The sequence below is a fragment of the Lipotes vexillifer genome, unplaced genomic scaffold, assembly GCF_000442215.2.
Source record: "Lipotes vexillifer unplaced genomic scaffold, Lipotes_vexillifer_v1.1 scaffold164, whole genome shotgun sequence".
In the NCBI taxonomy this organism is placed as follows: Eukaryota; Metazoa; Chordata; class Mammalia; order Artiodactyla; family Lipotidae; genus Lipotes; species Lipotes vexillifer.
In genome coordinates this window covers 4,312,340-4,333,251 of record NW_006789313.1, presented here as the reverse complement: position 1 = coordinate 4,333,251, position 20,912 = coordinate 4,312,340, and the positions used below count along the sequence as shown (strand labels likewise).

The 20,912-nt window shown below is 43.0% G+C and overlaps 1 protein-coding gene across 1 annotated transcript; it reads right to left on the bottom strand.

Annotated features, from left to right (window-relative positions):
- Positions 1-6,383: 6,383 nt before the first annotated feature.
- CHRM5 (cholinergic receptor muscarinic 5) lies at positions 6,384-8,790 on the bottom strand. The gene has a single exon (XM_007462521.1). The coding sequence runs from the start codon at positions 8,717-8,719 to the stop codon at positions 7,118-7,120; it is 1,602 nt and encodes a 533-aa protein (XP_007462583.1). The 5' UTR covers positions 8,720-8,790; the 3' UTR covers positions 6,384-7,117.
- Positions 8,791-20,912: the final 12,122 nt, after the last annotated feature.

Below are 20,912 nucleotides of genomic sequence, written 5' to 3'. Positions count from 1 at the left end.
TCCCTTCATCTTCTTTGGGGCTGGTGGGGATTGGTTGGGAAGGAAGTTCCTGCTCTTCTTCAAGGTGTCTCGAAGGACTCTGAGCTCCTGATAGGCTCTCAGCCCTCCCACTCTGAACCAACTGCTGCTACCTTGAACTTGAGGCTCTTTTCCATCTCTCACTGCTTCAAGTTTTATGTATGTAAATATGTGTGTGATTGTATGTATTTGATTTTGAAAGTGTCCTTGCAGAATCCTACTGACAACTTCTCCAATTTCTGCATTCCTACCTGACCTCTACCTTGAGAAGGGATTGGATTATGGAATAGGAAGGTTAGGCTGTATCCAGACAGGGCAAGACTCCTTTCTGAAAGGCCTGGGAACCAAACTGGATAAAAAAGACTAGAGGATTGCTTGTGAGAGCTTCTAAGTGGAATGTTGGATATAATCCACATTCATCTTGTTACTCTTCACTCACTTTCTCTTTTCAATCATATAAGGGTTCTCCCCTCTGCAGTTCAGATTTTGGTGCTAGTTTCCCCTTCTGCCAAAGAGCAGGGAAAAAAAGAGGCCTAGAGAAGGGAAATGTTTGTGCTTGGGGAGGAAGAGAGCTGGAGGCCTCCGGCTATCACTGGAGTGATTTTCTTTGTACTGTTGTCCTGTCCCTCCTTCTGTTAGTCTGTGTTCTTGGTGGCCGGGACAGTGTCTTATTCCCCTCTGCAGTCACATGGTTCTCCCAGAGATAAATAATTATCTGCTGAACAAATGAGTAACCAAACAAAGGAGTAATCAGGTTGCCTGGATGGTGGTTCTTGGATCTAAGAAGATGGTGAAGGAAAGAGGGTACAAAGATTTGGGGCATTTGGAGAAGGTGGCGCCAGTGAAAAGTAGAGGAAAGAAAAACAAAAACAAAATGACTGTGAGTAAAAATGAAACAAGGGTTACTGATTTTTTTAACATTTAAGAAAAAATAAATTTGTTTATTTTTGGCTGCGTTGGGTCCTCATTGCTGTGCATGGGCTTTTTCTAGTTGAGGTGAGCGGGGGTTACTCTTCGTTGTGGTGCATAGGCTTCTCATTGTGGTGGCTTATCTTGTTGCGGAGCACGGGCTCTACGCGCACGGGCTTTAGTAGTTGTGGTGCATGGGCTCAGCAGTTGTGGTTCATGGGCTCTAGAGCACAGGCTCAGTAGTTGTGGTGCGTGGGCTTAGTTGATCCATGGCATGTGGGATCTTTCCGGACCAGGGCTTGAACCTGTGTCCCCAGCATTGGCAGGCGGATTCTTAACCACTGCGCCACCAGGGAAGCCCCTGTTGTTTGAATTGCAGATGTCAATATGAACTCATTGTTTTTAGTAAGTATACACACATACATATTTTTTAGTTCCATCCACTGAAAGGGCCTAATAGCAATGAATACATCCTGATTCTAGAACTGAGTCAGGTACCATTCTCTACTTAATGAAACCAGGGCTCCTTGAAGAAATGGCTGATTCTTGGGTTGGGGTGGGGAGAGTGAAGATGAGCCTGGAATATCTTCTTGTACCAGAAAGTGAGGGAGTGCTCAACAAATGTTTGAACTATGTCAAAGGGTCACAGGAATCATCTTGAAGGGGCTCTTACTGCCTAAATTTGTGACAATTTTAACATTGAAATAATGACAGTAATGGGTTTTAACCAATTATTATGAGTTTGTTAGTCTATAATAGTAATAAATAAGTAAATAAATAGATAATAAAGAGGGAACAAGTCTTCCTTACAGTGGAATGCCAACCACTTGGCAATCATCATAGGAATAACTTGATGAGAATAATAAAGACATGCTACAATTATTGAGTGAAAACCTGATGACCCATAGGACGTTTATAGAGGCTTAAAATCTCTTTTTCAAAATTATTAGTTGCAGAGGGAAAAATAGTAAATTTATAGTGGAGAAACATGGAGGGGTGGATGGAAGGTACACTTTAACCAAGCGATCCATGTTAGCGTCACCACTACTGGGATAAAGCATCATGTCTTGTTAATGTGAGGCACTGAGGACACAATATCACATTTGTGACATTCCTGCCCAAATCAAAACAAACAAACTGAATCTGATGTGAAACATCAGACAACCGCAAACTGATGGAAATTTTTTTTTTTTAAACTAACCCTTTATTTAATTAATTAATTTATTTTTTTGGGCTGTGTCGGGTCTTAGTTGTGGCATGCAGGATCTTTGTTGTGGTGCACGGGCTTCTCTCTAGTTGTGGCATGTGGGTTTTTTTCTCTTCTTTAGTTGTGGCGTGCATGCTTAAGGGCGCTTGAGCTCTGTAGTTGTGGCGTGTGGGCTCCAGAGTGTGTGGGCCCTATAGTTGGCAGCACGGGAGCTCAGTAGTTGTGGTGCGAGGGCTTAGCTGCCCTGTGGCATGTGGGAACCTAGCTCCCTGACCAGGGATCGAACCTGCATCCCCTGCATTGGAAGGCAGATTCTTTACCACTGGACCACCAGGGAAGTCCCTGGAAATTCTTTTTTAAAAACTGGATTTAATGTACGCCAAAGAAATGACCATATCATAAAAGACGAAAGAAAGCTGAAGACCTCTACCAAATTAAGAGTCCAAGAGACATGACAACTGAATGCAGTGTGTGGTCCTGGATTAGATCCTAACTGGAAAAGAAATTCTTATAATGAACATTGTTTGAACAACTGGTAAAAGTTGAGTATGGACTGTATTACATAATTATGTTTCACATAATAATATTACTGCAATGTTGAATTTTCTGATTTTGTATTTGTATTGTGGTAATGTAAGATAATTTCCTTGTTCTTAAGAAATACCCACTGGAGTATTTAGAGGTCAGTGGATGTGATGTCTGCAACTTACTCCAAATGGTTGAGAAAAAAAATGTGTACACACACACAGTACAAATGTGGCAAAATGTTAACAACTGGGGAATGTGGGAGCAGGATATCAGAGTTCTCTGTACTATTATTGCAGCTTATTTTCTAAGTTTAAAATTATCCTCCCCCCCCAAAAAAAGTTGTATGTTTTAAATAATTTTTCTTCTGGTTCCTTTCTGGATGCTTAAAAAACATATTTCCCTTACTCTTCACACTCTCAATCTGGGGCTCTTATTGGAAAGAATTATATAATCTCAAACTTTACTAGTGATATGAGTGGGGGGAGATGGGAATTAGTATCCCTTACAATGGGAATGAAATGACTGGGGCACCAGCTCTTAGAGCAATTGGAGAAGAAATGCTGCTGTTCTGTTTTGTTGCAGGGTCTGTATTGGCTAACGTGCCCTGGTTTGAGGTCTGCCTCACCTCCCTCGTCCTGGAGGGTGATGGGATCATTTTAGTTACTGGAATCTTGTCATCATTATTTCATCTTAATTTGGTCATTTGGTAACTGAGAGGAAAGGGGAAAATCACAAAGGTGTCAAGAGGGACATGTATCTACATTGTATATCAACCCCTACCCCCTTAAAAGGCCAGGCAATGCGAATGTGTGTGGAATCTCTAACATAGATGGATCTGTCAAGCTCACTGAGACCATTTTCTTTCATTTTTTTTCAAATTTATTTATTTAATTTATTCATTTTTGGCTGCATTGGGTCCTCATTGCCTCATGGAGCCTTTCTCTAGTTGCGGTGAGCAGGGGCTACTCTTGGTTGCGATGCGCGGGCTTCTCATTGAGGTGGCTTCTCTTGTAGCAAGAGCACGGGCTCTAGGTGCGCAGGCTTCAGTAGTTGTGGCACATGGGCTCAGTAGTTGTGGCTTGCAGGCTCTAGAGCACAGGCTCAGTAGTTGTGGCACACGGGCTTTGTTGCTCCATGGCATGTGGGATCTTCCTGGACCAGGGCTCAAACCCGTGTCCCCTGCATTGTAACCACTGTGCCACCAGGGAAGCCCGAGACCATTTTCTTATTTAAACACTTTGCGTTGGACTACTGTGTGGTTAAATTTCTTTAATATATAGAACAATGCTAGTATGATACAGAAAAGCAGTCCACTCCCCACATCCTTTGCTGGGATTCCAGTATTTACAGTAGACAATGGGATTTTTCTCTCCAGAGATTAGGTGCAGATTTCACAATGACATAGAGCCAAACATCAGCATCACCCTCAAAAGACATTCACCAAAGGAGCAAAGCAGAGACCAGGAATACTGACAAAATGCTTTAACCAAATATTGTACTGAAAACAGATTCCTCGACAAGCCATCAAATTCACAGCAAGGAGAAACAAACCACAATATTAGCAACATAGCAGTTTCCAACAGGCAACTAATCAAAGCTGCACATAGTGTACCACAAACAGAGCTTTGGAGATGGGGCATAAGAAGGCCGAAGATCCAAAGTCAGTCCACACCCTACCCATCCACCCATCAGGTCCCTGTAGTTTACAGTTGGATCTGTTCATTCTGAGGACCCCACCAGAGGCCCTATTCTAAAGAAGTCTACTTTCCCCTAGTATTTTGGGGCATTCTTTTTGTCAAGGGGCATAGGTAGTCTTCATAACTGGTTGCCTCCCAAAGCCCGTGATGTAGGAGGCATAGGCCTCTCAATGAATTTCACAAAAGACAAAAAAGGCTTAGTTCTAGGCAGTTGTGGAGTGAGAAAAGTGTGCCTCCAACCAGCCCACCCCCTCAGTTCTGTGTTCTTTTGTTTGAATTAGGTTGTATCTCTGTCTACTTGAACAGTGAGTGAGCTCAAAGTGCTATTCTCTTGGAGGGATTTTCACTTTTGTCAAAGCCTTAAACTCAAAGAATCAACTGTTTATCCAGAGCTTATGAAGCCACATCCTGTTGGCATCTTGTAGCCCTGGGAGTCTCTGTCTTGGAGAATTGAGCCAGTTAATATTCTCTACCAAATTCTTGGTGGGTGTCAACCTGCGCCTCATAAAGCCTCAGCAGCTACATTGCTTCAAAGATGTTCCATCTCAATATCAAGTCCCTACAGGGCTGGAGAGGCCTGGGTTTCCACTTCCCTGAAGCGTCCTTGGTACTCTGTAAAGAGGCAAATTCACTCTTCAGTGGAAAGCTTGATACTCTCCCATACTCAAGTACATACCAAATTCCCAGGACAACTAAACCAGCTATTTTTACATCTCTTTAGCAAACGAGGCTGAAAAAGAACTGGCCCACATTAGGTGAAAGGAAGTCCAGAGATTTTTATATACAACTGCAGGTGTAATTAACAGGTTAAATAATGAGTTTCTGTCTGACAGGAGTGTTTCATCTTTAAAATCCTTGTTGTATGCTATACTGCTGCTTTCTTTGTGGACTGTTCATTAATTTTATGCATTATTGTATTGTTTTGATTTCTTGCACATTGGTTTATTTTCAGAATTATCAAAGAAACCTCTTAGATTTGGTCTGTTTATATACGCAGAGATTTCAGTTAAAATTTGGTTTTGGGATAATCCTGATATTTAAATGTATGTTGATAACTCTTATTTTTATACATTATTATGGCCTACATTTTGTTTTAAAAGAAAACATGGTCATTTTTAATGACCATAGCCAGTATTACTGGACCTCAACTGTATTTTTCTGGGCTTCTCATTTTTGTGAATTTGGAGAGGAATGACTAAGTAAGTCATTTGTTTTTTTAAAAAAATAAATTTATTTATTTATTTATTTATTTATTTATTTATTTATTTATTTATTTATGGCTGGGTTGGGTATTCGTTGGCGCGCGCGGGCTTTCTCTAGTTGCGGTGAGCTGGTACTACTCTTCGTTGTGGTGCGCGAGCTTCTCATTATGGTGGTTTCTCTTGTTGCGGAGCACGGGCTCTAGGTGCGTGGGCTCAGTAGTTGTGGCTTGCGGACTCTAGAGCACAGGCTCAGTAGTTGTGGCGCACGGGCTTAGTTGCTCCGCGGCATGTGGGATCTTCCCAGACCAGGACTCGAACCCGTGTCCCCTGCATTGGTAGGCGGATTCTTAACCACTGCACCACCAGGGAAGTCCAGTAAGTCATTTCTGAGCCATGATTTGGAGGACCTATTTTTTTTTAAAAGAGCCTTTCCCCTGCTGTCCCTCTAAATAGCATTTCTGGCTGGAGACAGCAAAGTGACCTGCTTGTGCCTGGGTGTGAATTGAGGGTCTGGATGAGGGCCTGCAAGAGGGCCTGGAAGAAGTCCAAAAGCATGGAGTGAAACCAAATTTGTTTTGCACATTTTGCCTCAGGTTTTCCTTGTGAAGAGATTAGAAAGTAAGACCTCTGAAAATAATTTAAGAGAACCATGATTAAACAGACTGGAGAAGGTCTTTACCCAGTGAAGAGCTGTCATACAATTAGTCTTCCTAAGGACAGAGCATAGATAAATGGGTTCAAAGGGCACAAACTACAATATATAATATTTGTTTACATAAAAGGAAAAAAATCCCCACTGGTAAAAACAAAATAACTGACTGTGGAGACCTGATCACCTTTATTAGCAGAATAGAGGCTTCTCTGTAGGACTGGGTGTGATCAGGTTCCAGTGTCCTTTCAGACCCAGGACTCTGAGAGGAAGGGTGGTTCTGTGGGGACCAGCCTGGCCTCAGTGGGTACCAGGAATTGGCATCAGTTGTGAAAAGGAAGAGCAAGAGCTTTGCTCAGATGTAGGGACAGGAAAACATACCACAGTACAGAACACATAATAGCTGCATAATAAATACTGATCAGTTCATAAAGAAATAGAATCTTAGAAGCCAGTTGAATATCACTCTTGTTAACAGGTGACACTGACTTACATTCTCCTCGTTCTCACTGAAATGAGACAACTTCACAGACACATACATACTGCACAAAACTCTGTGACAGGTTTCCACCGGTCCTGCTGTTGCCCGCAGAAGGTTGGACAGGAGCTCCCTCAGTTGCTGTTCGCTGTGACCAACTGCTCCTCCTCCTGTGAAGGGTCATGAGTCTGTCTCTTTACTTTGGTGGCAAACACTCCAGCAGCATCAGGCGACCCTGGTCATGGATAAGATTCATTCAATATGGCAGTAACTGTGGCAGCTGTGACTCTTTCCTTTTGGTGACGGACCTCGAGGCCTTCCATGTCCTCAGGGACTCAAAAGGTCTTTTTGAAAAGTAAAGCAGAATCAGCTCACCCGTCCTCAGAGGACCTTGACCACGGTCATTCTTTTGAGGGGAGTCGTTAATTTTCAGGGGAGCTTGCTGTTCCCCTGCCAGTACAATTTCTCTTCCACTTTTTTCTTTTTCCATCGGCAGAGAAGCAGCATCTTAAAGGTCTTCCTGAAGGTTCTGTTGCAGAGGGCATAGCAAATGGGGTTGACAGTGCTATTGACGTAACACAGCCAGTAGCCCAAGTGCCACAGGGTGACTGGGACACACTTGTCGCAGAAGGTGGAAACCAGGACCATGATGTTGTAAGGGGTCCACGTGATGATGAAAGCCAGGAGAATTGCACTCAGGGTCTGGGCTGCTTTCCTCTCTTTGACGAGGACCATCCTCTTTCGTTTGGTCATCTGATGGCTGAGGTTGGGATCAAGGCCTTTCGTGGAAGGGTCCTTGGACACCGGGAAGGAGCAGGGCATGATTTTCACCTTGCGACAGCCATTGTTGGTATCCTGGGTCCCATCAGCTTTCACCACCAGTTGGAACTTATAAGCCATGCACTTCTGACTCTTGGGTCGATGAGCAGCAGCTGGAGACAGGAAGTATTTTTGGGTGTCATAGTCATTTTTTTCAGTTTGAGCGTTCACAAAAGTTTCCTTGGCCTCTTCGGCATTGAATTCTTCCCTTGGGCTTTCCTTGGCCTGACTCTTGTAGACCACTTGAAAGACAGGGTCAGTGGTGGGCTTGTCTTCATCTTCTGAGGAGGGGTAGCTGCTACAGGTGGTTAGCTGCTCAGCTTTGCCCCACTCAGTGCTCGGGCCAGTGGCTCGGGATGGCTTCCCAGTGACGGAGGTGCTCCTGCAGGAGGATGGCCAGGAGGCTTGGTTCCTTTCCCTCTGGGCCAGTGTGGGCTGGGGGCAGCAGCTAAAGCAGGACGTGAGCAGAGCCTCGTGAGCTGGCTTTCTCTTCTCAGTTTCAGCCACGCAGTCAGAGCCCTGGAGGTCGGCCAGGTCCTTGGTTCGCTTCTCTGTTTCCCGGTAGATTCGGCAGTAGAGGATTGTCATCACAGAAACAGGGATGTAGAATGCAGCGATGGCAGTGCCAAAAGTGATGGTGGGCTCCGAGAGGAACTGGATCTGGCACTCATCTGGTGGGACCGTCCGCTCCCCAACAAAGTACTGCCAGCAGAGGATCGCTGGGGCCCAGAGGATGAAGGAGATCAGCCAGGCCAAGCCAATCATGATGCCAGCCCTCTTTGGGGTACGCTTGGCCCGATAAGTCAGGGGTCTTGTGATAGAAAAGTATCGGTCAAAACTGATCACCAGAAGGTTCATGACAGAAGCATTGCTGGCCACGTAGTCCAGTGCAAGCCAAAGGTCACAAGCCAGACTCCCGAGAGCCCAGTGTCCCATGAGGATGTAGGTAGTGTAGAGGTTCATGGAGAACATCCCAATGATGAGATCTGCACAGGCTAAGCTGAGCAGGTAATAGTTATTAACTGTCTTCAGCTGGCTGTTGACTTTGAAAGAGATCATGACTAAGACGTTGCCCCCGATGGTGATCAGGCTCACCACAGCTGTCACAGCTGCGATGGTGATGACTTCCCACAACCTGTGGCGTTCCAAAGGCTGGTGATTCACTGGGGTGCCATTGACAGTAGTAGCATTGTGGTAGAATTCCCCTTCCATCCTGGTGCAAGATTTTACATTAGGAGTAAGTCTTAGGTTCTAGACTGTTCTCTTTTCTATCTCATTTCTCTGGCCAGTTTCTGGAAGAGAGGGAAATACATTAGCTCCACTCACCAGCATGAATTTCTTTTCCACTTATTGTTTATAATTTCTAACAGAACATTAAATGTGGTCCCACACCTATTCAGAGCAAGATGCTGAAATCTCTAAAGTTTTGACAACACTTTTTATAAAGGCATCGCCTCCCTTTGCTTTTTATGATTACCAATGCCTGAGAGCCTTTCTTGTACATGAGGCTGCTGCCCTCTTGTGGTTCTAATGGGCAGTTTTTAAAAAAGGGCTGGGAAGATGACCAGGGCAAACAAAAAGAAAAGAATCAGATTGTTGGAAAGCAGGGAAGAGGGGAAAACAGGTGATGTTATCTTAGACTATGGCCTTGAGGTCAGACCCTCTGTTTTGTTTTGTTTTTTTTTCGGCACGCGGGCCTCTCATTGTTGTGGCCTCTCCCGTTGCGGAGCACAGGCTCCGGACGCGCAGGCCCAGCGGCCATGGCTCACGGGCCCCGCCGCTCCGCGGCATGTGGGATCTTCCCGGACCGGGCCACGACCCCGCGCCCCCTGCATCGGCAGGCGGACTCTCAACCACTGCGCCACCAGGGCAGCCCCAGACCCTCTATTTTTTAAGCTCCTGGTGATAAGTATCTATTTTTCATTCACTTGGGAAAAAGACAAGTTGTATTTACTTTATAGTCCAACTTTATTGAGTTTAATTATAAATTCAGTTATTAAACATTATTGAGGCACTGTTGTGAGCCAAGGCTGTATTACAGCACTTCTCCCTGACTTAATGCACACACTCCCCATGAGTACCTAGTTTTCATCTAGAGGGTTTAAAAGTTGCCCCAGCTGCTGAAGATGATGACCCTCCCTCCATTTTGGGGCTATTTGCGTTGTCACAAATGTTTTAAATTATCTTTTTTTCTGATTATAAGGTAATATGGTCCTTGTAAAAAGTTCAAGCAATGTCAAAATATATAACTTAGAAAGCGAAAGTTTCTTCTAATTCCATCTTGCCAGGGTAATCAATGCTAACAGGTGTATTTTGACAGCTTTTCCCTATGCATATACACGCTAACAAGTATTTAAACACATATTTTTCTAATGGGTGGATTTTTAATGTTTACACTCTAAATTTTGCTTTTTACTTAAATAATCATCATGGACATCTTTGGATCAGTACATCTTTTGGATCAAAGCTATCTTTTTTTCATTTTAATGACTGTACATTATCCCACTTAATGGATGTACTATAATTTATTTAACCAACAGCCCATTGATAAATTCCAACTTTTAAAAATAAAATAAAAAATTTTCTTTTCTACATGAAAGATCTATGTACATGATAAAAAGCTTCAGTGGGTACAAAAGTGTAAATGGTAAAAGATAGGTTTCCCTCCCACCTCTGACCTCCAATCTCCTAATCCCCCTTTTCCAGAGGTAACCACTGTTACCATGACTTATCTTTCCTTCCAGAGATATAATATGTGCATACAAATTATATGTGATGATATACGAAAAGTACCATTTTAATTACATTTCAGGTACCTTGACATGATGATAGATCGTGAAGAAGAGTCTTTTTGATGACCCTCAAAGCACATCATATAGGCAATACTGGTTCTGCCTACTGGCCAGTTTTGACACTTCTTTGATAACAGTAATTGATATAAAAAATTTGTGAAGGACTATAGATCTTCTTGGCTTTGTTTTATATTTTCAGCTGTATTTTTAGATGCTTTCCTAATACTTCCAGTTCAGTATGGAATTGATGATATTGTCTTGTACCAGAAATCAGATTCTCCCAGCTTCCTGATCTTGCACCCTTCTCCTTCACATCCCAACGAATGCAGTCCAAATTAGCCATGAAACATCCCTTTATGGGTCCCTTTCCATCCCTGCTGCTACCACCCTGGTTCAGCTTCTTGTTACTTTGCACCAATAACTCCCTGGTGATATCAATGTCCAAATGACGGCAAAACAAAACCCCAGGATGCCAGGTCACTCGATAGAGACTCCCTAGCACCTGAAATGACCAAATTTGCTCTACCCCCTGCAGTTCCCTGGGCAAATTTCATCACAGACTGTTTCTAATAGTCAGATCTCAGTCATGCAGTGTAAGATAGGCCCTACAGAAATTCCTTCCTTTTTCCTTCATTCCTCCTTTTCTTCCTTCCCCCAATAAATATTTATTGAATGTCTTTTATGTGATACACTCTAACACTGGGGATACCATGCTGGGGATACCATTAGTGGGGATATAGATAAATAAACAGTACATATCAGGGGTTGGTACTGTGTGCCAGAGGGGTGCATGGGAAGGACATCTAACCCGGTCTGGTAGGGCCAGGGGCATTACCTGAGGAAAAGATATTTCAGCTGAGACTTAAGCATGACTGGGCTTTAACCAGGCAAAAGGGGTGTGTGTGTGGAGGGGTAGGGGGTTGAGGAAAGAGGGCCGCAGACGGAAGAGCTTGTTTGCAAGCCCAGAGGCAAAAGGAGGCATCAAGTTGGAGGAAGCCTGAGAAGTGACAGGTGAGACTGGAGAGGTTGAGGGGGTGGGTAGGAGGGACAGGAATGAACTTGAGAGTAAGTCCGCTTTTGGGGAGAAAAGTGTCAGCTGTTTCCAGACTCCCCATCTGCTCTGAAAGTAGTCCCCACATCCAGCATGTGGGAGCATTAGCCTGGAGAGAAGTAATAAAATGGACTGTTTGCTGAATTTTTCTAATCAAGTCTTCAAAATAAAAATAAATTGTGTTTTGGAGGGATTTAATTTTTCTACTTAGTTGTATTAGAAGGTAGTGAGCAACTTATGAAAAGTTCTGCAAATGTGGGTGTGCATGTTCTCCTGTGAACGCATGTGTATCACTGGGTGCCTATCCTTTCTGATCTGTTTTATCATTTGCAAAATAAGGAAATTGGACTATGCAATCTAGGATACCTATGGTTTTTTTGTTTGTTTGTTTATTACATAGTGTGATGGTTAATTTTAAGTGTTAACTTGGCCAGGCTACAGTACCCAGCTGTTGGTCTAACACCGGAGTCTAGGTGTTGCTGTGAAGGCATTTTGTAGATGTGATAACATTTGAATCAGTAGACTTTGGGTAAAGCAGATTGTCCTCCATAACGTGGGTGGGACTCATCCAATCGGTTGAAATCCTTACGGGAAAGGACTGAGGTCCCCAGAAGGAATTCTGCCTCCAGATTGCCTTCAGACTCAAGACTACAGCATTAACTCCTGCTGGGATTTCCAGCCTGCTGGCCTGCGCTGCACATTGCAGACTTGTTAGCCCTCACAGTCCTTAAAAATTTCTCAAAAAGCTCTCTCTCTGTCTCTATCTCTCTGTCTCTGTCTCTCTCTGATAAATGGAATACACTCTGATAAATGCAAAAGAAGATCATTTAGGGCTTCCCTGGTGGTGCATTGGTTGAGAGTCCGCCTGCCGATGCAGGAGACACGGGTTCGTGACCCAGTCTGGGAAGATCCCACATGCTGCGGAGCAGCTGGGCCCGTGAGCCATGGCCGCTGAGCATGCGCGTCCGGAGCCTGTGCTCCGCAACGGGAGAGGCCAGCGTACCACACACACAAAAAAAAGATCATTTATAGTGACAACATCATGTCATAATCACATAACTGAATCTGGCATTGGGCAGCTTCAGGTTCAAAACCTAGTTCCACTACTTACTGTATGACTTTGGACATGCTACTTACCCTCTTTTAAGTCTCAGATTTTTAAACTTTAAAGTAGGGATACTAAGAGTCCTTACCTCATAGGATTGTTTTAAAGATTAAACAAGATTATCCGGGTAAGTGCTTTGCCTAGTGCCTGACACAGGGACTTGCTCATTACAAAGTAGCAAACCAGCAAGAAGGACATCACAATGACTTCCTATTGGGGGAATGGGTCTGAGGCACGGTCTATTAAGGGACAACGTGGAATAAAATGATGAGGCCATACTTTTGCAGCCTTGAGCTGTTTTAGATGTTTCGTGATGCTAATGATACTTTTCCCTTTAGTTATTATAGTTGGTGCCCTAATTCTGAGGGCATAACCTTGTTTCCAACCCCTCAAGCAGAGTAGCCTACAGTCCTCAAGGTCTGCTTATTTGAATAGGACTATTTCAAGATTCTTGACTAAAAAAAAGTGGTTCCATAGTCAAATAAGTTCTGGAAATGCCATATATTACATAAAGCTCTCAGAGACTTGGAGGACACATGAGCCCAGTGAAGGCCGAGAAGTCCTGAGGTCAAGGACACCATTGAATTTGTTTTAACCCACATGTGGCTTAGCATATCTAACCTTTTTCAGTGGAACATCTGTTAGTATCTTGTGGAATCCCACAAGATGGATCACGCTTGGGAAATGCAACTTAGTGGGAAACATACTGAACTAGGAGTGTGGAGATCTGAGTTCTCATTTCAGCTAAAATTTGTGGTTTGAGACAAATCTCTGGGCCTAGTTTCCTCACATATAAAATTAAGAGATTGGCATTGGTGATTTATCCTTTAAAATGAGTTCAGGCTTTTCCTATAGACTCACAGTGGAAAACACTGGATGTTGTATTAACTTTAGACCTCAACTTTCCGCTGTTCTCAACCAGGGAAATAGCAGTTATTTAGCTGTGCCCTAAGTTAGTATCGTGAAAGCAGCTCTCAGCTAATTTTCTTATCTGTTAAACAGGTATAACATATCTGCTGTCAGCTAATTTTCTTATCTGTTAAACAGGTATAACAATATCTGCTGTATCTACTTTACAGAGTTGTTTTGAGGACTCCCAAATTAGATAATGTAGGGAAACCACCAAGTCCTATTCTAATGGCAGTTTGGGGTTTTAATTATTAAAAAATGAAGAGTTAGTCTAGGTAAATAGATCTCACCACTGGCCACTTGTTAGAATCATCTGGGAGCTTTTGAAAAATACTAATGTCTGGGCCCCACCCCAGACCTGTTAATTCTGAATCTATGTAGGAGAGACTCAGGCTCATGTTGTTTTGAAATTCCTCAGGTGATTCTCACTTGCAGCCAGGATGGAAAGCCAGTGCCTTCTCTAGATCCTTGCTACTCAAGGTGCGGTTGATAGAGGGGCAGTGTTGGCATCACCTCAGAGCACATTAGAACTGAAGGATGACCAGGATCAGTGCTTCTCAAAATGCTCATGAATTACCTGGAGGATCTTGTTAAATTGCAGGAGGGCAGGGCTTGCAATTCCACATTTCTCAAAACCTCTCAATGCCGCTGAGCCATACTTTAAATAGCAAGGCTGGGGGTAATTTCTGAACTTCTTAGAAAAGGGGAACCATAGCTTACAATGTGCTGTTGAAAATGGAATTTTCCAACTGAAATGTCCAGTAACAATTCGGATCCCCCTCTGCCTCCCAAGGACAGTTGAGGGACTTCCCTGGTGGTCCAGTGGTTAAGACTCTGCACTTCCAATGCAGGGGGTGTGGGTTCGATCCCTGATGGGGAAACTAACATCCCACATGCCGTGCGGCCAAAAAAAAATTACTTAATCACAAGGACAGTTGAGTTCTTCTTATTTGAAATTAATACATATTTCCTTTCCAGCTTTGCTTCCCTCTATTCTTTCCTTTTTTTCCCCTGCCTAATTTTTGAGAGTGATTTTCCTGATTCCTAAACTGCTGAGAATGGACAGACTTTCCACAGACAAAGGCATCTGGGACATGAGGTAGGTCCCATGACTGAGGATTGATTTCTTTTTGTTCTGATAGCTGGATGATAGTTGAGGGTGAAAACTGAGTTTCAGGCATCTTAGTCTTCCATAATAAGCTTTTTGAATCATTACAATGTTTTTGACTGAAAGATTGTATTTATGGAGGGGAAACTCAATGTTTTTGTGTGTGTTATGGAGGCAAATGAAATAGAAGTGGTTATGGGGAGGAGTGAGAATTCTTCTGAGTTCTTATTTGGTTACTCAAACTTTTAAGTTTCCATTTTTCACCATAGTGTCAAGAATATGTTTATTTCTAGGGTGCCTGCATCAGCAGAGGACAGATAATCATCCCTGGTTTATTTTCCACTACTGAACAGAAAACAAGAATCTCAGAGTAATAAAAGTGTCCTTGTTCCCAACCTTGGTAGATTGCTTCTTGCTTCTTTGTTGTCAATAAATTACAAATGGAGCAAAACAACATAAAAACCGAAAAAGGTAACACTGTGTACCAAATGAATTCCTTTCCTTGTGGAGTGGCCTTGATGACTTCTGGGGCTTTGCTTTTCTGAAACACCTCTTCTCTGAGAAGCTTTATGCCCAAACCACTCTTCACTGTTTCCATAGCAACCACAGTGGAAACCGTTAACAGCATCTACAATCCAGTGATATCAGGACACCATCATCACCAGCTTGTGTTGTTATGCAGACTATTCATGTGGCGCTCCTCCTCTCCTTCCTTTTCAAGGCTAAATCATAGAAAGTAAGCTTAGACACATGGTACCATCAGGTTAGATATCAGGAAGAACTTCCAATGACACATGTGAGTAAGGGAGGTTCTGGACTTGTCTTTTTTGGTTTCTACTTTCAAGTAAGTTCTATCTAACCTTTGACTGATAGAATGGAATGCTGTCCAAAAACGTATGGTGATTAAGAAAGGACTTCTCAGCCACTCTCGCCTCCTGAGACAGACTGCATCTGCCTATGGGATGTGTATCTCTCTAAATAAACCTGCTTTCACATAAAAGAAGAAAAAAAAAGACGATGTTGCTGAAGCAATAGTACCTGGCACAGAATTTTAATCTGACATATTTTAAAAAATATGTTCTGTGTTCACCACTGTGCTAGGTGCTGCATGGCATGTAAGAGGGATATACAACAGGCCTTGAACTGAAGGAGTTAAACTTCTGCAATTCTAAGAAAAAGAGTATATAAGAATTACTGAGTCTTTGCACCACATTTATGCGACAGAGAAGTCTATGACCAAGGCCATCAAATGACTGTATTTTCATTGTAGCCCAAGAAAACGGAGGTGGGTTGCTTTACATGAAGGCATAAATTGGAGCCATTCAAAGCACGTGTTGTGATCCTCAGGCCTTGGAGTCGCCTAGGTGGGTTGTCTTCTGTTGGGGTCCGTCTTGTCTCCTTATCCCAAAGTATGGGGCAGCTGTTATCATCTTTTTATGTGTGCCTGGACATGAAAAAGTCTGGGCGGTACCGCCACAAGTGGATTTATATGAGACTGTGGAAGTCCAGAAGCTCTTGACGGTGTTGTCCAAGTCTTCCTAACAGACTTGGCGGCATGGATCATATATCCATCTTTGAATTCCCAAGGATAGTGTGTCATTCTGGAAGCAACAAGGGAATGTTTCAAGGAGGGGGGAGTGATCGATCAACTGTATCAAATGAAGCTGATAAAACAAGAAAGATTAAGACCGAGACCTGACTAATGGATGTAGTTACATGGAGAACGTAAGTCACATTGGTAAAGTGGTGGGCATGAGAGCCCTGTGGGGTGAATTCAAGGCTGAATGGGAGGAGAAATGAGTGCCATAGATGACGCTTCTGAGGAGTTTGCTGTAGAAAGGAGTAGAGAAATGGGGCAGAAGCTGGATTAGAATGTGGGACCGAGTGTTTTTGTTTTTAAGAAAGGTGTAAATTATAGCATGTTTGCAGCCTGATGGGAGCGATCCAGTCATTAGAAGAACTGATGTGTAGGAGAGAGGAGGGGTAGTTGCTAGAGAGATGTCCTCCGATAGGTGCGCAAGGATAGGACCCAGTGCCGTACTAAAGGCACTGACCTCGCACTGGAGCAGAGGCCCCTCTCAGGAACAGGAGAGGAGGAAAGGTATATGTGTGCAGGCACAGGTAGGCTGGGAGTTGTAGTAATGGCAGTGGTGGAGAATCTTTTCTGATTGCTCCCATTTCTCTGTGAAACAGAAAGCAGGAGTGGGAGTGAGGATGGAGGGAGAGAGGAGAAGCGATCAAGTCATGAATTCTGTATGTTCGGAGTTTGTTCCATTCATTTTTGGGAGTTCTCTACCCCTGACACCAGCTCTGGAAGCCAAAGCACCATTGTGAGCTGACAGGCGGTTCACTGGCCCTCATCTTCCCCAGGTTACAGGCTGGGGAACCTGGCCTGAAAGAATGACTCCTGTCAGACTCCCTCCCCCTTCAGCCAGAGAGCACCCCTCAATGGTGCATGCTGCTGTTCAAAACACAAAATAAATAAACAGACATAAGAGACCTTATCAGTGTTTTCCAATTTGCACTGTTCATAGACTAAGCATCAACTAAACTGTAGAAAATCTGCCTGCCTATAAAGAGAAGAATCAGGAAGACGCTTTTTTTCCCCATAAGAATTATATTTGCAAGGGCACAGTGCCTTTTAAAAATATCCTATCATAACAGCTACTTTCTGACAAATACCGTATGATATCACTTATATGTGGCATCTAAAATATGGCACAAGCGAACCTATCTACAAAACAGAAACAGATTCGTAGACCCAGAGAACAGACTTGTGGTTGCCAAGGGAGACGGGGGGAGGGAGAGGGATGGACTGGGAGTTTGGGGTTGGTAGATGCAAACTATTACATTTAGAATGGATACATAACAAGGTCCTACTCTATAGCACAGGGAACTATATTCAGTATCCTGGGATAAGCCATAATGGGAAAGAATATAAAAAAGAATGTCTCTATGTACATAACTGGGTCCCTTTTCTGTACAGCAGAGATGGGCACAACATGGTAAATCACCTGTACTTCAATGAAAAAAATTGAAAAAAGAGAAGAAAAATAACATCTACTTTCATCAAACAGTGAGAATTTATAAAATCTTGGACTAGGAATTAGGAGGTATTCTTGTGGTGTTTAAATGCCCAGTACTACCTTGAGATGGTGATTCTCAAACTTGGGTACGCATCATGATCACCTGATGGGTTTGTGAAACTCCTGATTGCTGGGCCTCATCCCCAGAGTTTCTGATTCTGGGGTGAGGCCTGAGAATTTGCATTTCTAATAAGTTCCCAGGTGATGCTATGCTGCTGGTCCACATTTTGAGAACTATTACCTTAAGGAATTGGCTTCATTTAAAAAAATTAGGTCATATATATTTTATTTAATTAATTAATTTATTTTTTGCGGTATGCGGGCCTCTCACTGTTGTGGCCTCTCCCGTTGTGGAGCACAGGCTCCGGACGTGCAGGCTCAGCGGCCACGGCTCACGGGCCCAGCCGCTCCGCGGCACGTGGGATCTTCCCGGACCGGGGCACGAACCCGCGTCCCCTGCATCGGCAGGCGGACTCTCAACCACTGCGCCACCAGGGAAGCCCAGTCATGTATATTTTAAAATATGCAACAAGTGCGGTATGTTTTCTTAGGAGATACCTATGTAATTCAGGACTTTGTTTTAGATATCTCATGAATACTACCTAAGGGAAAACTGAATTTTTTATTTATGCAATGGCATATATTTAAAATCAGGACTGTCATGTCAAAACAGTTGCAGAAAATCTTCCTTCCCTTTGGTATTTATAAAACTAAAAGTTCTCTGATGTTTTTTGTTTTTTTTGCAATGCAGTAGGTACTTGTGTGCCATTTTCATCCTTGATGACACTTTTCCCGTGTGGATCAGAATCAAATGAGGAAAGCATTCTCAACATACTGGTTAAAAGAATTTCTGTCAGTGATGTCCTCCAATTAGGAAGTGTTAGCAGGAGACCTTCAAATTCTCCATATCCTAAACACTCCTGGTTGAATTGAAAAAACCTTGAAATCATAGATGGGGAGGTCAGAGTGATGTAGTCCCTGGAATTCTGATGGCATCTACAGCATAGACATAAGGGCACAGATTCTGAAACCAGACTGACCAGGTATGAATCTCAGTTTTGTCACTCATTAGCTTGAGCAAATGATTGAACTCCTTTGTGACTCAGTTTTCTTATCTGTAAAATAGGAATAATAGTATTTACTTCATAGAAATATTAATGAAGATTAAATGCGTGTGTGTAAAGTGCTTGTAATTGTGCCAGGCACAAAGTAAATGTTAAATAAATGTTACCTTTTACTACTCACAAACAAGTCTCTCTGCTCGAACGAAGTTGGCTTAATCTGAAACCCACTGATCTTATTTCCCCGACCAGGAATTGAACCCATGCCCTCGGCAGTGAAAGTGTGGACCCCTAATCACTGGACTGCCAGGGAATTCCTGCCTCCCCCCACCACACTGATCTTTTCAATGTCATAATTTTGGAGGCTTCTTCAGGGATAGTTATACAGTTAAATCCATTTTTGCTAGTGGTTCTCATGCAGGGTGATTTTGCTCCTTGGGATAAATGTCTGGAGACATTTTTAGTTGTCATAATTGGGGGAAGGGAGGGTTGCCAGTGGGTAGCACCTAGTAGCTGGAGGCTGGGGATGCTGTTAAATTCTACAATGCTCAGGACAAGCCACCACCACCACAAAAAATTACCAAGTCCTAAATGTGCCAGAGTTGAGAAGCCCTGATTTGTGCTGTCTGGTGTGAGATTAATATGTGGATCTTCATCTTGGTGACAGCCTGAATCTGTGGTGTGTTGATAAATATTTAACAACCTGTTTCCACCCCCACTGATAGGGGTGGAAACAAAGTCCTGATTTGCAGAATTTTGCCAATTTCCGAGGTGTAAAAATTCCCACTGTAACCCGTTTCAAGCAAGCAACTTTATGTCACTGCACGTAGAATTAGGAAGAGATAATGTACCAAACCATTACAGTTCCTGGCCACATAGAGGATGGGGGCCCAGGTTGTCCAAGGGGTTCTCCTGTTGGTTCCTTTATGGGGTGCAGAGTAAAGGATAAAATTCTTGTTACTACTCCCATCTGCTTGTTTAGTGTTTCTCTAGGGGTGGGATTGTGAATTTGAGCATGAGGATGAATAATTTAATTCTGAGTGCCATTGACAGTGTTTATTTCACAAAAAAAGATAAGGTAAAAAGAAAGAGAAATAGGATGTGGAGGAATAAAAAATGGGAAAGGCTGGAGTAGAGAGGGAAAAGAAAGAAAAATTGATGTACTGTGTGAGAAGTGACAGTGTCTATTGACAAAAATGTTAACTATTAAGACAATGAATAGAGAAAAATATATAATAGAATACAGTGTTAAAAAAAATACCATTATTCTGACACATCTCGTCTCCCAACCCTGTATTTCCTCTCTTGACTAATAGTATCATTAGCTGCCTGGCCACTCAAGCAAGAAACCTGGGCGTCACCCCTAACTTCTCACCCTGACCTCCCCACTTAGAATTGGACACGAAGTCCTATCAGTTCTCCCATCTCCTATCTGTCCCATTATCTTCCTTCTTAGCTCTCAATTTGGACCCTAATTATTTGTGGCTTGGACTCTTCCAGTAGTTTCCTGATGGTTGCCTGGAATTCTGATTCTCCTCTACAGAATGGTTTTCTGAGTACAGTGGTTAACAGCATAGAATCTGAAGCCAGACTGCCCTGGGTTCCAATCATTCCATTACTCACTAGCTGTGTGATTTGGAAGTTACTTTACGTCTCCGTCTTAGATCCCTCATCTGTGAAACAGGGATGACACTAGTAGTACGTCATAAGGCTGCTGTGAGGTCTAAAGGAAGTGCTATATGGGAAGTACTTAGAACTGTGCTCTGCGTTACTTTGTTCAAGATTGCAATTTACAACCCTTCAGCAGTTCTCTAGTCCCACTTATCAACCAGGCAAACTCCTGATCAACCATCAGGATTTGGTTCCTGGGTCTGTTTCTCACGAAGCCCTGGGAGACTCATTTAGGCAGTTTAACTTTTCTTCCTTCCAGACTTCACCTTGAATCTCTCACTGCAGTCAGCACAATAGTGCAATCACCTGCTTACAGAGTTATTATCTTCCTTCTGGGAAGTGAGCTATTCATACTTGAGAGCAAGGATTGTGGCTTTTCTTTCTTTTCTTTTTTTCTAAATCTTCAAGACCAAGCACTGTGCCTAACACAGAGTAGATAATTAGAAGCAATGAACAGTGTTAACTATGTATGAATGTAAGAAAGGGACAGAAAGGATTGGGAAAAAAACACCTGTTTCGCCACACTGATTGGATGATGGATGTTTTAACCCTTCTCTGTATTATTTTCATGTGGTTTCTACAATACAAAGTTTTTTAAAAAAAAATAATTTTATTATTTTTG